The sequence below is a fragment of the Pseudopipra pipra genome, chromosome 21, assembly GCF_036250125.1.
Source record: "Pseudopipra pipra isolate bDixPip1 chromosome 21, bDixPip1.hap1, whole genome shotgun sequence".
Classification (NCBI taxonomy): Eukaryota; Metazoa; Chordata; class Aves; order Passeriformes; family Pipridae; genus Pseudopipra; species Pseudopipra pipra.
The window spans coordinates 3243595-3258544 of NC_087569.1; the positions used below are offsets into that span (position 1 = coordinate 3243595).

The 14950-nt window shown below is 53.2% G+C and overlaps 1 protein-coding gene across 1 annotated transcript; it reads right to left on the minus strand.

The window, feature by feature from the left end:
- Window positions 1-1083: 1083 nt before the first annotated feature.
- LOC135425421 (glutamine-rich protein 2-like) lies at window positions 1084-6684 on the minus strand. The gene is made up of 15 exons (XM_064677690.1): window positions 6163-6684; window positions 5793-5873; window positions 5605-5706; window positions 5253-5357; window positions 5020-5111; window positions 4758-4872; window positions 4371-4493; window positions 4076-4150; window positions 3599-3763; window positions 3366-3478; window positions 2672-2737; window positions 2194-2259; window positions 1967-2108; window positions 1716-1809; window positions 1084-1330 (listed from the first exon to the last, which is right to left on the minus strand). Exons 1-15 carry the CDS (start codon window positions 6415-6417, stop codon window positions 1152-1154), a joined length of 1773 nt encoding a protein of 590 aa, XP_064533760.1. The 5' UTR covers window positions 6418-6684; the 3' UTR covers window positions 1084-1151.
- Between the last annotated feature and the right edge of the window lie 8266 nt (window positions 6685-14950).

Sequence of the window (14950 nt, forward strand, 5' to 3'; positions counted from 1 at the left end):
TTGCTGGCCATGTAGTGCTGAGAGTGGCCCACCAATTGCACCTGAGAGATGGACAGTAAGGGCTTTCTTTCCAGGCTGCCCCACCAACTGCACCTGAAAGACAAGACTCACAGGCTTTCTGTCCTGGGGAAAAGGGCTGCTCTTCCCTTTTTTCAGCCCTGTGCTGCAATTGCCGCTCTCACCTCCCCAAAACTGAATACAAGTGAAGATTCCTCCCAGACCAAAGGTGCCCACACAGAAAGCTCTTGCTGCCCACCTAGTGCCCAGAGTGGCACAGCAACTGCACACCAGAGACCAAGGGTCAGGGCTTTCTTTCCTGGGCGGAAGGCCAGTCGTTCGCTGGCAGGACCACTGCCCCTAATGTGGTCCTTAGACTGCCAAAATTTAATATGGACAAAGATTCCTCCCACAACAAAGGTACCCGCACAGAAAGCTCTTGCTACCAACCTAGTGCCCAGAGTGGCACAGCAACTGCACGAGAGACAGAGGGTCAGGGTTTTCTTTCTTGGATTACAGCTAAGTTACAGTTAAGGCAGTTCCTCCTCTGCTGTGTCAGACTTTTCTTCTTTTACAAGGCAACTCACACTCATGTCTGGGTTTCCTCTTGCATTGTGGAGTGCGGAATAAGCCTGGCTTTGCTCTCTTTGCTCATGATAAATGTGTTTACTAGCCGTGGATAAGCATATTCATCCTCAACGCGACTGAATCTTCTGGACTTCTCTCTGGATTCTGAGTGTTTAATTACCTGTCACTTCCATGTAATTTGCAGCACTTTCAGCTACATTTTATTCCCACCACAGTGTGACGAGCATCCCTGCACAGATGGTGCTTCACCCCCACAGCAGAGACAATGGTCTGGGTTTATGGTCTTCCTCCGCTGGGACACGGTGCAGCTCTGCAGGAGTGCTGACAGGGGAGACCCATGCTCGGCGTGGCTTCCCCATGTCCCCCCTGTGCCTGTGTGTCCCCCTGCCTTTGGAACTGCTCCTGTGTTCAGCCTGGTGGCAGAGAGACAGGAGGGAGGAGAAAGGTTGAGGAGCAACAGGGAGCCTGAGGAAGAGAGAGGCTGGTGGGACCAGGCTTTGTCTGCGTTTTTATGGGTTTTTTATTAACCTAATAAAACCAAAAAGTCATCTTTTTGAGGGCAGCTTTCACAAATTCCTGTGTCTGCTGAGAAGACGTCCCTTGTCAAGCACTGGGCACCCAGTCCTGTCCAGCTGTTTGGGGGCTGACGACGTCTGGCGGGGCCGGAGTGTCTGGACGAGCGCCGGTGCTCGGGAGACGTGGCTGTGGGTCGTGGCTGGTCGGTGGTCCTGTGAGGTGGAAGGGCCTGGGGACGAGGGGCAGGGGTGAGCTTCCCACTTCCCAGGGGCAGCCCCTGGCTGGGGCAGCGCTGCCAGCCCAGGACGTGGCAGGCAGCAGGGACACCTGCCTGTCCAGAGACCCCAGGGCTGGGGGTGCTGGTCCCCACCCACCAGCACACAAGCTGTTGTCCCACACTGGCCAGGGCCATCCCCCCACCTTGCTCCACCTCCAACCCCAGTCACCCCATCTGCCAGTCCTCCTGCTCCATCCTGCTTCTGCCTCTTCCATCCAACTCCAGACCCGAGACCCCCATGGCAGCCTGCCCAGTTCTGCACACAAAGCTTTGCTTGCTCCCAGCAGACAAACAGTCCTCTTTCCCTTCCCTGTCCCGTGCCCCAACAGGGCCATACCTGGCTCATCCTGTGCTCTGTCCATCACAGGAGGCTGGTCCTTCTTTACCTGGGAGATGCTGCCATCGCTGCCCAGCAGCTTGATCACAATAGGCTGGGAAGGAGAGAGCAGCTGGGGCTCAATTCAGCCTCCCCCAGCAACCCTCCCAGCCCAGCTCTCCCTGGAGCACCTGAAGGCACAGATTCCCCCTGCATACTCAGCCTCACCCTCCCAGCCTCAGTCACACCTGCTGTGTCTGTGCCTTCTCTACCTTGTTGGGGAGTGTCATGAGGCGCTGCAGTTGTGCACTGAGGCGGGGGCAAGGCTGGATGCGCTGCACCGCGTGGCTGAATCTCTCAGGGTCCCCACCGATCTGGGGCACTCGGGGGACCCTGCCACTGACCACTGGTCTCCTGTGGGATGGGGCACAGGGATGCTCAGTGCCCAGCACAGGGCAGTGCATGGAACTCCTTTCACACGAGGCACCCAACTCCCTACCTTTGGCTGTGCTGTGGGTCCTTGCTGGGGGGCATTGGCTTCAAGTACGGGAGTGTCTCGGGTTTCCTGTGGAGGGCAGAAGCCACAGGTGGATGACAGGGGACAAAAAACTCACGCCTGCTGGGGGTAATACCCCAAACAACCCCACAACAACCACATGATCTAGTAAATGGACTGGATTTGGACCAAGGGTTGGACTAGATGATCTCGGAGGTCTTTTCCAACCCAATCGATTCTATGATTCTATGATTCTATGAAAACCCACAGCCTTGTACCTCACAGTTTCCGTTGCTGGCAGCCCTGTGGGACAAGGCCTCTCACTCCCTCCAGATGGGCAGCTTTGAGGACAGGGCTCAACAGAGTCAGACCCTCCCAAGCAGACACCCTCACCCCTGTGCCTGGCACAGCAGGTCACCCCTGGCAGCCATTGAGCCCCATCCCACTCACACAGCCCCCCCAAAGCAGAGGGGATACTCACGGGCCAGGAACCTGCGTTTTGATCAGGCGGTCACAGGACAGGCACGTGAAAGGGACTGGCAGCTGCCTAAGGAGGGGGAGACAAAAGGGCTGGCTGAGCTCCTGGGGGGACACAGCCCTGCCCACCCGCAGGCAGCGGCTCGCTGGCAGCAGCAAGGTGCTGGGCACGGCACTGCAGGGAGTCACGGCGTCTGCAGGGCCAACCGTGGCTGTGGGGCCTGGTTTCTCCCCATTCCCCAACCCACTGGACGGTGCCAGCTGAAGGGCACAGGGCCCACGCTGCCATCCCAAGCAGCCCTTGCACTGCTTGCAGCCCTTCAGCAGCACTAATGACCCCCCTGTGCCTGGCCAGGAGGGCAGGGCACCACCCAGCCCTGGGGCTCTGCGTGTCACACCCCTGCCAGGGGAAGGAGTGCCCATCTCCCAGCCTTGCTTCTGGAAACCTTTGCAGCCACAGCCCACTTTGCTTTGGGAGGGCTCTGTCCCACAGCTGCCCCCTCCTCATTCCTCCTTTCCTGTGCAGAACCTGCTGCTGGTGGAAGGAGAAGGTGCAGCTGCTTCATCAGCATCGCCACGGTTTGTTTGGTGGCTGAATTGGTGCAGTGCCAGGGTACCACGTGGGCACTGTCTGGGACAGCTGGAGGGAACAGCACCATCGCTGTCCCCAAAGCCATTGCCATCCCCATCCCACTCACTTCCTCAGCCCAGCGGCGCTGTCACCCAAGATCCTGTTCTCAAGTTCCTCCATCTTCCCCTTCCAGATCTCCTCTAACCGATTTCGGAAATGCTTCAGCTCCCTACGATCCAGCTGTGGACAGATGCACACCCTCAGCCAGCTGCCCCAGCATGGGTCATGGCCAGCTCCAGGGAAAATCCTCAGCCTGCCAAGTGTGCCAGTTTCTCACGGCAGGGACGAGGCACTGCTCACCTTGTTTTCCATCATGTCCTTGAGCTTCTGCTGCAGCTCGTTGCAGTGCTGCTTCTGTCCTGACATCTGGCCCTGAATCTCCTGCATCCTCCCATCCATTTGCTCCATGCTCGCCTCAAACTGAGTGCAATCGACTTTGCTGCCCAAGGCATCTTTGTCCGCTTTCTAACAGAGGGGAAAGGCAGGAGTGAAGAGGGGAAAGGGTTGAGGAATGACAGGCAGGGCCAGAGATTGTCAGGGGCAGAGGGAGAAGCACTCCCTTCGTGCCATCGTGCCCCTTTCAGGGCAGGGTGGCCCCAGTCACCCCATCACCCCCATGGGATTGTCCCACCAGTGGAGAGGCAAGGGACCTGCACTTGGTCTGGAAATCCTCCCTCTCCCAGGTCACTTTTGCCAAACAGCCCCCAAGGGACAAGGGGCATTTGTCACCCTGCCCAGGAAGCCCTGGGCTGGCACAGAGGGCCCTCGAGACTCTACCATGTCCATTGCTGTCAACATGTTCTGCTCATCTACTTTTTCCTTCTTCAGCTTCTCCAAGGACTGGAACAGCATCTTTCAACACAGAAAGCATCCCATGAAACCGCAGTAGGGTTGGAGCTGCCTCCTGGCCAGCCTGGCACCCCCTGGCCCCCCTACTGATAAACCCCCAGGAAAGGCACTTGGAAGCTCCACAGGGTGTGAGCAGCTTGGCAGGGGGACAGATTCCTTGTGGTCTCCTACCTGGAGTCTGCCTGGGGGATGCTCTGACCCCATAGGACTTTTACCCACCCACCTCAATAGCTTTCTGCTTCATCTGACAGTCTGTCTGGATACTCTCTGAGATGTAGCTGAGTTTCTTGTATTCCTTTTGAATCTTGCTGAATGAGTCTTCCATGTGCTGCAGCAGCTGCTGGTCCTGCTCCAGGGAGGAAGAACAGGAGTGGTGCTGAGCAAAGGGAGTCTGTTTTCCCCACAGAGACAGATCCGTGTTACTCAGCCTGTGGCCAGGAGCCCTCACTGTCAACAGGACATTTACACCAAGGCTTTAATTTCCTTCCACGCTGCTGACTGCTTGCAATGAACAGAGCTGGGTGCTGTGGGGCTCGATGGCCCCAGCCAGATGGGGGATGTGGCTGGAACCCTCTCAGGACCCCTCCACTGAGCTCCCCCAGCACCTCACCTGAGCATTTAGCTGGTTGGCTGTCTCAGTCACCAGCTGCTCCAGCATGGAATTCTTCATCTCCTGCTGCTCCTCCATTTTCTTCAGCTCACTCTTTGTCTCCTGCAGCACAGACCTGGCCAGCGAGATGGGGGAAGGGGCTGGCTTAGCCTCCCCAGCGCTGCTCGGGCAATGTCCCTTACCCCCAACCCAGGATGCTCCCAGGCCCCCTGGGCTTCCTAGCAGCCCCTCTAGGCTACTAAACCCTCTCCCATTCTCTTACTCCATTTGCTGAGTGATCTGCTTGCTGATCTCTTCTTTCCACTTGGCCACATCCTCCCTCAGCTTTCTGATGTCGTCCTCCATCTTCTTCATCTGGGAAGGGCAGTGGTGGCAGAGTCAGGCCAGGCCAAGGGCTCCACACCTGGTCCCCAGCCTGAGCCCAAATCCCCAGCTCACAGAGCCACACTCAAGTACCCCACAAGAGCCCAAGGGTGACACCAGCCAGCAGCTCACCAATGCAAGCGCCTCCTTCATCCTCCGAATGTCATCTTCCATGTGTGTCTGTGTCACCTTCATCCTGTCAATCTCCTCACGGAGATCCTGGCACTCAGCCATGGCCTAGGAGAGAGGGGTGGTGGGGGTGAGTCCCAGGGGAGGGTCCCTGGGGACCTGCAGGACCTTCCCCCTGCCGTGGTGTGCCCAGCACAGGGGACAGTGCAGGTCAGGCTCAGCCAGGCTGGCAGGGCACTGCGGGCAGCACTCTCCATGCATCCAGCAGGGCCAGGGCTGCTGAGCCTGCAGCCGGCACAGCCGAGGCCACTGGCTGCTGCCTCAGAGCCACAAGTGTCTGATGGCAGCAGTTCACCTGGTCACGCTCCTCCTGGACCTTCTTCATGTCCTCTGCCATGCGGGACTGTGCAGCCTTTAACTTGTCAATGTCCTGCAGATGCTTGGAGTCAGCCATAGCCTAGGAGAAAGGGGTGTCAGAGATGAGCCCCTGGGGAGTGTCCCTGGGGAACACGACCTTCACCCCCCCTGTGGTCTGCACAAGACCTGTGCCTCCTGGATCTTCCTGATGTCCTCTGACACGCGGGAATGTTCGGCCTTTAACGCACCAATCTCCTGAGACACAGTCTAGGAAAAAGGGTTCTCAGGGGTGAGCCCCAGGGCAGCAAGTGCCCCGAGACCCCCAGTTGGGCCCTGGGGAGCCCATGCCACAGGCAGGGTCAGCAGGGAGAGCCCCAGTGCCGCCTGCCCGAGCCAGGCTCTGTGCCAGAGCACTGAAGCCCATCCCAAGGGCCAGGAAGCGCTGCCAGCGGCCCAAGCGCTGCCTGGGCAGCGAGGGCAGAGTCAAGCACTGCTGAGGAAGTGGGGAGGGACTGACTGGTGGGGGAGCACCAGGGGCTCTGGGAAGAGCCACTACCTCAGATATGAGTTTCCTGCAGGATTCCATCTCCTGCTTCATGTCCTTCATGCCCATGGCCAACTCAGCCAGTGAGGGGCCACTCAGCTCGCCCGTCCACGGCTCCTGGGCTGTCAGGTACTGCACGTCCAGGTGCCCCAGCACGGCCTGCAGCAGTTTCCTCATGGCCGCAAAGTGGACGGCTCCATTCTGGGGCATCCCGATGGCGAGATCCAGCAGCTGGGAGAGGCTGAGAGTGTCCAAGGGAGTCGCCATGTCTGCAAAAATATAAGCCTTCCTTGCCAGACAGGATCTGCCAGGAATGCACAAAAGCGATGGCAAATGGGCTGACCAATAGGGATTTTAAAATATATGACCTATCGGGATGATAAGGGTGATGCCCTATAGGGATGATAACCGGGATGACCTATAGGGATGATAAGCAGGATGCCCTATAGGGATGATAACAGGGATGACCTATGGGGATGCTAAAAGGGAAGACCTAGAGGGATTTTAAACTATGTGACTTATAGGGATGATAAAAGTGATGACCTATAGGAATTCCAAAAGGGATGACTTATAGGGATGATAAGTTAGTCTAACCTATAGGGATGATAACAGGGATGCCTTATAAGGATTCTAGAAGGGATGCCTTATAGGGGTTCTAAAAGGGATGCCTTATAGGGATTCTAAAAGGGTTGACCTATAGGGATTCTAAAAGGGATGACTTATTGGGATTATAAAAGGGATGACTTATTGGGATGTTAAAAGGGATGCCTTATAGGGATTCTAAAAGGGGTGACCTATAGGAATGATAAAAGGGGAGACCAATAGGGGTGGTAACAGGGATAAGCAAAGGGGTTGATATAATGATAAAGCAAGTAGCCTGATCAAACGGATCAGCCAAAGCGATGAGGAAGCGGGTCAGTTGCCAGAAGGCTCCTTCCTCCTTCCTCGGCCCTCGAAGGACTGGGGCCTGCGCTGCACGTGCCCCTCTTCATCACAGATCCCGTTGCCAGGCAACAGCCCCACCCCACCCCCAGGACACAGTGGGTCACAGAGCCATGGAGACATGAGGTCATAGAGTCATGAGGTCATAGAGCCATGGAAAGGTTTGGGCTGGAAGGGACCTTAATGCTCATCTCATTCCACCCCCCTGCAAGGGACAGGGACACCTTCCACTAGCCCAGGTTGCTCCAAGCCCAGTCCAACCTGGCCTTGAACACTTGCAGGGATGGGGCAGCCACACTTTTCTCTGGGCCACCTGTGTCAGTTCCTCACCACCCTCAAAGGGAAGAATTTCTTCCCAATATCCCATCCAGTCCTGCCCTCTGGCAGTGGGAAGCTTTTGCCCCTTTGTCCTGTCACTCAAGGCCCTTGTCCAAAGTCCCTCTCCAGCTCTCTTGGAGCCCCTGTAGTCAGTGAAACATGCCCAAAGATCTTCCAGGAAAGAAGAGCCCTCTTCATTTTTCTTTTATTCAGTTTAAGACTTGAATTACAGCTGAGCCAGTTCCTCCTCTGCCATGTCAGACTCTGGTTCTGTCACAAGGCAACTCACACTCAGCTCTTGGTTTCTTCTTGCATTGTGGAGCAGGGAATAAGCCTGGCTTTGCTGTGCCACTGAACTGTCAGTGTGAGTTGGCCCGGGCAGGACACAGGAAGCCCCACAAAACCACAGATAAAATCCAAAAAGTACATTTATGTTCGTTACTGTTTTTTCCTCCGGTTTTTGACAGGGAATGTACCTAATGAGCTGGGCGAGGAAATAAAGGGGGAGATGACTCAGCAATCCGTTCCAAACATGAAAACTTATTCCAGTTGAATTTCAGGAAAATTAAGAAAAAGCTGTGTTGGAGGTGCGCCAATGGAGTCCTACAAATGGTGGAAGAAACTTAATGGGGAGAGATCAGAGGAAGAGGAAGACATCATCTCAGAGTGCACCTACGCTGTCATGCTCAAGATATGATCATCATAACCCTGAGAATGTTTGTTTCCAGTGTTTTACTTAGTTATACAATTGTTCTCTTGTTGACATAATATGTTTTATTATGAGAATGTGTGATTCCCTTCTCTGTATCCCTGTTACCCTTTCTTCTATTGGTTCTATGTAAACCCTTTCCTTGTTCGTCCAACCCTGCTGCAGCAGTACTGCCTCGAGATAGTTTCTCATTTGTTCATGTTTCAACAAGTTTTGCCCCTTGTTACCCTGATTGGCCACTCCTTGGATACTCCTCCCAGTCTCCACCCTTTCTTCTAGAAGGGTTTCTGCTCGGCCTTTATAAGCCGATGTCCATGTTCAATAAACGGCAATTTTGTGTCACCCTGTGACTTGCATGCAGGGTGGTCCCTGTGGGTCTTGCTCAAGGGGGGTTATAGCTCTCCCCCAGTCAAAGCTGCACTGTTTAGACTGACATGCAGCGTGCAGGGAACAGCGTGGGATTGTTGTGTGCTCGTGTACAGCCAGCTCTGGGCAGGGAAGGGCCCTGCACCGGCCCTAGTCATGACCCTGCTCCAGGATAGAGGGCAGTGGAGGTGTAGCTGTCACTGAAATTCAGGAATAAAGCTCCTTAACAACACTAGAACATTAGGAAGCAGGCAGCACTTTATCACAGAGCTGGACCACAGTGCCAGCTGCAGGGGGAGAGCTCCAAATAAATGCCAGCCATGGCTGAAGATGGTAGATGAACTGGCCAGGGCTATACATATTCATGAGGAAAGCTTTACAACTTGTTACTTTAGGCGGCCACAGGGCCCAAAACCTGGGTTGGGCCACCTTGGCTCGTTCCCAAGGCAACGACAGCGCCCTTTCCCCGGCACAGCCGAGACAGTGCTGTGGGCTCATGTCCTTCCTCCGCGGGGACAGGGCGCGGCTCTGCGGGAGTGGGGACAGGAGGGCCCCGTGCCCGGCGTGGGTTCCCCGTGTCCCCCTGTGCCTGTGTGTCCCCCCCTCGGGGGCTGCTCCTGCCCGGGATGGCCCGGCCCGGCCGCAGGGCCCCGCCGGGCCTGGGCAGGATCAGCGCCGGGCTCCGGGACACGCCGGGGGTGCCCGGCTGGAAAGCAGCTCTGCAGAGGGGGCCCGAGAGGGACGGGTGGGCAAGGGGCTGCCCGCCCCCGGGGAGAGGAAACCCTGTGGGCCAGCCCCTGCTGCTGCCCCTCGAGAAAGGGAGCGCAGGAGGAAGCGGGCAGATGAGCTTGGAATCTGCCAGTGCCCAGATGAAGGCACAGCTCTGCTGGGCCCTGCCATCAGGGCTGGCACTCGGGCATGGCTCAGCCCTGCTCCTGAGGGGCCGTCCGGGCTGGCTGGAAGGATTTTAGACAGCCCCTGAGACCACCAATGCCAGCCAGGCATCCCAGGGATGTGCCTGTGGCTTCCCAGCCCTCCGGGGCAGAGGGCTCTGCAGCCCCCGGGGCCTGAGCGCACCCTGGGCTGCTCCTGGTTCCACAGCAGGCCCCAGATCCTCAGAGATGCCCCACAAGGTGCCACGGGACCAGGGCCGGCCTCAAGTCCTGGCCACGGGGCACGATGTGCTCAGTCTGGTGGCAGAGAGACAGGAGGGAGGAGAAAGGTTGAGGAGCATCAGGGAGCCTGAGGAAGAGAGGGGCTGGTGGGACCAGGCTTTGTCTGCGTTTTTATTATTTCTTTATTAAATTAACCAACTCCTCAAAAGCTATTCTTCTCTCTTCTTCGATGTCTATGTCGGAGTACCGGTTGTTCGCTCCTCTCTCTCTGCTTGGGGAAGGTGTTGTCTCACGGGCCGGCATGATCTTTATCTGCGTGAGCTGTGGTGCCCAGGAGCTCTTGGTCTTGCGGGTCTTGGCTGGTCGTTGCTCCTGTGAGGTGGAAGGGCCTGGGGACGAGGGGCAAGGGTGAGCTCCCCACTTCCCAGGGGCAGCCCCCAGCTGGGGCAGCACTGCCAATAGTGATTTTAACCTGTATGTCCTATAGGGAGGATAAAAGGGATTACCTACAGGGATTTTAAAACATATGACCTATAGGGATTGTAACCAGGATGACTTATAGGAATGATAAAATATATAACCTATAGGGATGATAACAGGGATGAGCTATAGGGATTCTAAAAGGGATTACTTATAGGGATGATAAAATATATAGCCTATAGGGATGATAACAGGGATGAGCCATAGGGATTCTAAAAGGGATTACTTATAGGGATGATAAACTATATAACCTATAGGGATGATAACAGGGATGAACTATAGGGATTCTAAAAGGGATTATTTATAGGGATGATAAAATATATAACCTATAGAGATGATAACAGGGATGAGCTATATCGATTCTAAAAGGGATTATTTATAGGGATGATAAAATATATATCCTATAGGGATGATAACAGGGATGACCTATAGGGATTCTAAAAGGGATGACCTATTGGGATTCTAAAAGGGATGACTTATTGGGATGTTAAAAGGTATGACCTAGAGGGATTCTAAAAGGGTTGACCTATAGGAATGATAAAAGGGGAGACCAATAGGGGTGGTAAAAAGGGAGGAGCAAAAGGGTTGATAAAATGATAGAACAAATAGCCTGATCAAACGGATCAGCCAAAGCGATGAGGAAGCGGGTCAGTCGCCAGAAGGGATTACTTATAGGGATGATAAAATATATAACCTATAGGGATGATAACAGGGATGAGCTATAGGGATTCTAAAAGGGATTACTTATAGGGCTGATAAAATATATAACCTATAGGGATGATAACAGGGATGAACTATAGGGATTCTAAAAGGGATTATTTATAGGGATGATAAAATATATAACCTATAGGGATGATAACAGGGATGAGCTATAGGGATTCTAAAAGGGATTATTTATAGGGATGATAAAATATATAACCTATAGGGATGATAACAGGGATGAGCTATAGGGATTCTAAATGGGATTATTTATAGGGATGATAAAATATATAACCTATAGGGATGATAACAGGGATGAGCTATAGGGATTCTAAAAGGGATTACTTATAGGGATGATAAAATATATATCCTATAGGGATGATAACAGGGATGAGCTATAGGGATTCTAAAAGGGATTACTTATAGGGATGATAAAATATATAACCTATAGGGATGATAACAGGGATGAGCTATAGGGATTCTAAAAGGGATTATTTATAGGGATGATAAAATATATAACCTATAGGGATGATAACAGGGATGAGCTATAGGGATTCTAAAAGGGATTATTTATAGGGATGATAAAATATATAACCTATAGGGATGATAACAGGGATGAGCTATAGGGATTCTAAAAGGGATTATTTATAGGGATGATAAAATATATATCCTATAGGCATGATAACAGGGATGAGCTATAGGGATTCTAAAAGGGATTACTTATAGGGATGATAAAATATATAACCTATAGGGATGATAACAGGGATGAGCCATAGGGATTCTAAAAGGGATTACTTATAGGGATGATAAACTATATAACCTATAGGGATGATAACAGGGATGAACTATAGGGATTCTAAAAGGGATTATTTATAGGGATGATAAAATATATAACCTATAGAGATGATAACAGGGATGAGCTATATCGATTCTAAAAGGGATTATTTATAGGGATGATAAAATATATATCCTATAGGGATGATAACAGGGATGAGCTATAGGGATTCTAAAAGGGATGACCTATTGGGATTCTAAAAGGGATGACTTATTGGGATGTTAAAAGGTATGACCTAGAGGGATTCTAAAAGGGTTGACCTATAGGAATGATAAAAGGGGAGACCAATAGGGGTGGTAAAAAGGGAGGAGCAAAAGGGTTGATAAAATGATAGAACAAATAGCCTGATCAAACGGATCAGCCAAAGCGATGAGGAAGCGGGTCAGTCGCCAGAAGGGATTACTTATAGGGATGATAAAATATATAACCTATAGGGATGATAACAGGGATGAACTATATGGATTCTAAAAGGGATTATTTATAGGGATGATAAAATATATAACCTATAGGGATGATAACAGGGATGAGCTATAGGGATTCTAAAAGGGATTATTTATAGGGATGATAAAATATATAACCTATAGGGATGATAACAGGGATGAGCTATAGGGATTCTAAATGGGATTATTTATAGGGATGATAAAATATATATCCTATAGGCATGATAACAGGGATGAGCTATAGGGATTCTAAAAGGGATTACTTATAGGGATGATAAAATATATAACCTATAGGGATGATAAGAGGGATGAGCTATAGGGATTCTAAAAGGGATTATTTATAGGGATGATAAAATATATAACCTATAGGGATGATAACAGGGATGAGCTATAGGGATTCTAAAAAGGGATTATTTATAGGGATGATAAAATATATAACCTATAGGGATGATAACAGGGATGAGCTATAGGGATTCTAAAAGGGATGACCTATTGGGATTCTAAAAGGGATGACCTAGAGGGATTCTAAAAGGGTTGACCTATAGGAATGATAAAAGGGGAGACCAATAGGGGTGGTAAAAAGGGAGGAGCAAAAGGGTTGATAAAATGATAGAACAAATAGCCTGATCAAACGGATCAGCCAAAGCGATGAGGAAGCGGGTCAGTCGCCAGAAGGCTCCTTCCTCCTTCCTCGGCCCTCGAAGGACTGGGGCCTGCGCTGCACGTGCCCCTCTTCATCACAGCTCCCGTTGCCAGGCAACGGCCCCACCCCACCCCCAGGACACAGTGGGTCACAGAGCCATGGAGACATGAGGTCATAGAGTCATGAGGTCATAGAGCCATGGAAAGGTTTGGGCTGGAAGGGACCTTAATGCTCATCTCATTCCACCCCCCTGCAATGGACAGGGACAGGGACACCTTCCACTAGCCCACGTTGCTCCAAGCCCAGTCCAACCTGGCCTTGAACACTTGCAGAGATGGAGCAGCCACACTTTTCTCTGGGCCACCTCTGCCAGTGCCTCACCATCCTCACAGGGAAGAATTTCTTCCCAATATCCCATCCAGTCCTGCCCTCTGGCAGTGGGAAGCTTTTGCCCCTTTGTCCTGTCACTCAAGGCCCTTGTCCAAAGTCCCTCTCCAGCTCTCTTGGAGCCCCTGTAGTCAGTGAAACATGCCCAAAGATCTTCCAGGAAAGAAGAGCCCTCTTCATTTTTCTTTTATTCAGTTTAAGACTTGAATTACAGCTGAGCCAGTTCCTCCTCTGCCATGTCAGACTCTAGTTCTGTTACAAGGCAACACACACTCAGCTCTTGGTTTCTTCTTGCATTGTGGAGGAGGGAATAAGCCTGGCTTTGCTGTGCCACTGAACTGTCAGTGTGAGTTGGCCCGGGCAGGACACAGGAACCCCCACAAAACCACAGATAAAATCCAAACAGTACATTTGTGTTCGTTACTATTTTTTCCTCTGGTGTTTGACAGGGAATGTACCTAATGAGCTGGGCCAGGAAATAAAGGGGGAGATGACTCAGCAATCTGTTCCAAACATGAAAACCGATTCCTGTTGAATTTCAGGAAAATTAAGAAAATGCTGCACTGTTTAGACTGACATGCAGCGTGCAGGGAACAGCGTGGGATTGTTGTGTGCTCGTGTACAGCCAGCTCTGGGCAGGGAAGGGCCCTGCAGCGGCCCTAGTCATGACCCTGCTCCAGGATGGAGGACAGTGGAGGTGTAGCTGTCATGGAAATTTAGGAATAAATTTCCTGAATTTATTCAGGAAATTTCTAGTGCTCCTTAACAGCACTAGAGCATTAGGAAGCAGGCAGCACTTTATCACAGAGCTGGACTACAGTGCCAGCTGCAGGGGGAGAGCTCGAAATAAATGCCAACCATGGCTGAAGATGGTAGATGAACTGGCCAAGGACATACATATTCATGAGGAAAGCTTTACAACTTGTTACTTTAGGCGGCCACAGGGCCCAAAACCTGGGTTGGGCTGCCCTGACTTGTTACTTTAGGCGGCCAGAGAGCTCCGAAACTGCGTTGGGCCACCTTGGCTCGTTCCCAAGGCAACGACAGCGCCCTTTCCCCGGCACAGCCGAGACAGTGCTGTGGGCTCATGTCCTTCCTCCGCGGGGACAGGGCGCGGCTCTGCGGGAGTGGGGACAGGAGGGCCCCGTGCCCGGCGTGGGTTCCCCGTGTCCCCCTGTGCCTGTGTGTCCCCCCCTCGGGGGCTGCTCCTGCCCGGGATGGCCCGGCCCGGCCGCAGGGCCCCGCCGGGCCTGGGCAGGATCAGCGCCGGGCTCCGGGACACGCCGGGGGTGCCCGGCTGGAAAGCAGCTCTGCAGAGGGGGCCCGAGAGGGACGGGTGGGCAAGGGGCTGCCCGCCCCCGGGGAGAGGAAACCCTGTGGGCCAGCCCCTGCTGCTGCCCCTCGAGAAAGGGAGCGCAGGAGGAAGCGGGCAGATGAGCTTGGAATCTGCCAGTGCCCAGATGAAGGCACAGCTCTGCTGGGCCCTGCCATCAGGGCTGGCACTCGGGCATGGCTCAGCCCTGCTCCTGAGGGGCCGTCCGGGCCGGCTGGAAGGATTTTAGACAGCCCCTGAGACCACCAATGCCAGCCAGGCATCCCAGGGATGTGCCTGTGGCTTCCCAGCCCTGCGGGGCAGAGGGCTCTGCAGCCCCCGGGGCCTGAGCGCACCCTGGGCTGCTCCTGGTTCCACAGCAGGCCCCAGATCCTCAGAGATGCCCCACAAGGTGCCACGGGACCAGGGCCGGACTCATGTCCTGGCCACGGGGCACGATGTGCTCAGCCTGGTGGCAGTGAGACAGGAGGGAGGAGAAAGGTTGAGGAGCATCAGGGAGCCTGAGGAAGAGAGGGGCTGGTGGGACCAGGCTT

What these genes read in the sequence shown, in the direction of transcription:
- LOC135425421 (XM_064677690.1), bottom strand. Translation starts at nt 6,417, where the DNA reads ATGGCGACTCCCTTGGACACTCTCAGCCTCTCCCAGCTGCTGGATCTC. An exon ending in CAGATCACTCAGCAAATGGA is followed by an intron (nt 4,873 to 5,019) that starts GTAAGAGAATGG and finishes CTCGCTGGCCAG; the next exon opens with GTCTGTGCTGCAGGAGACAA. An exon ending in TGAAGCAGAAAGCTATTGAG is followed by an intron (nt 4,151 to 4,370) that starts GTGGGTGGGTAA and finishes CTGTGTTGAAAG; the next exon opens with ATGCTGTTCCAGTCCTTGGA.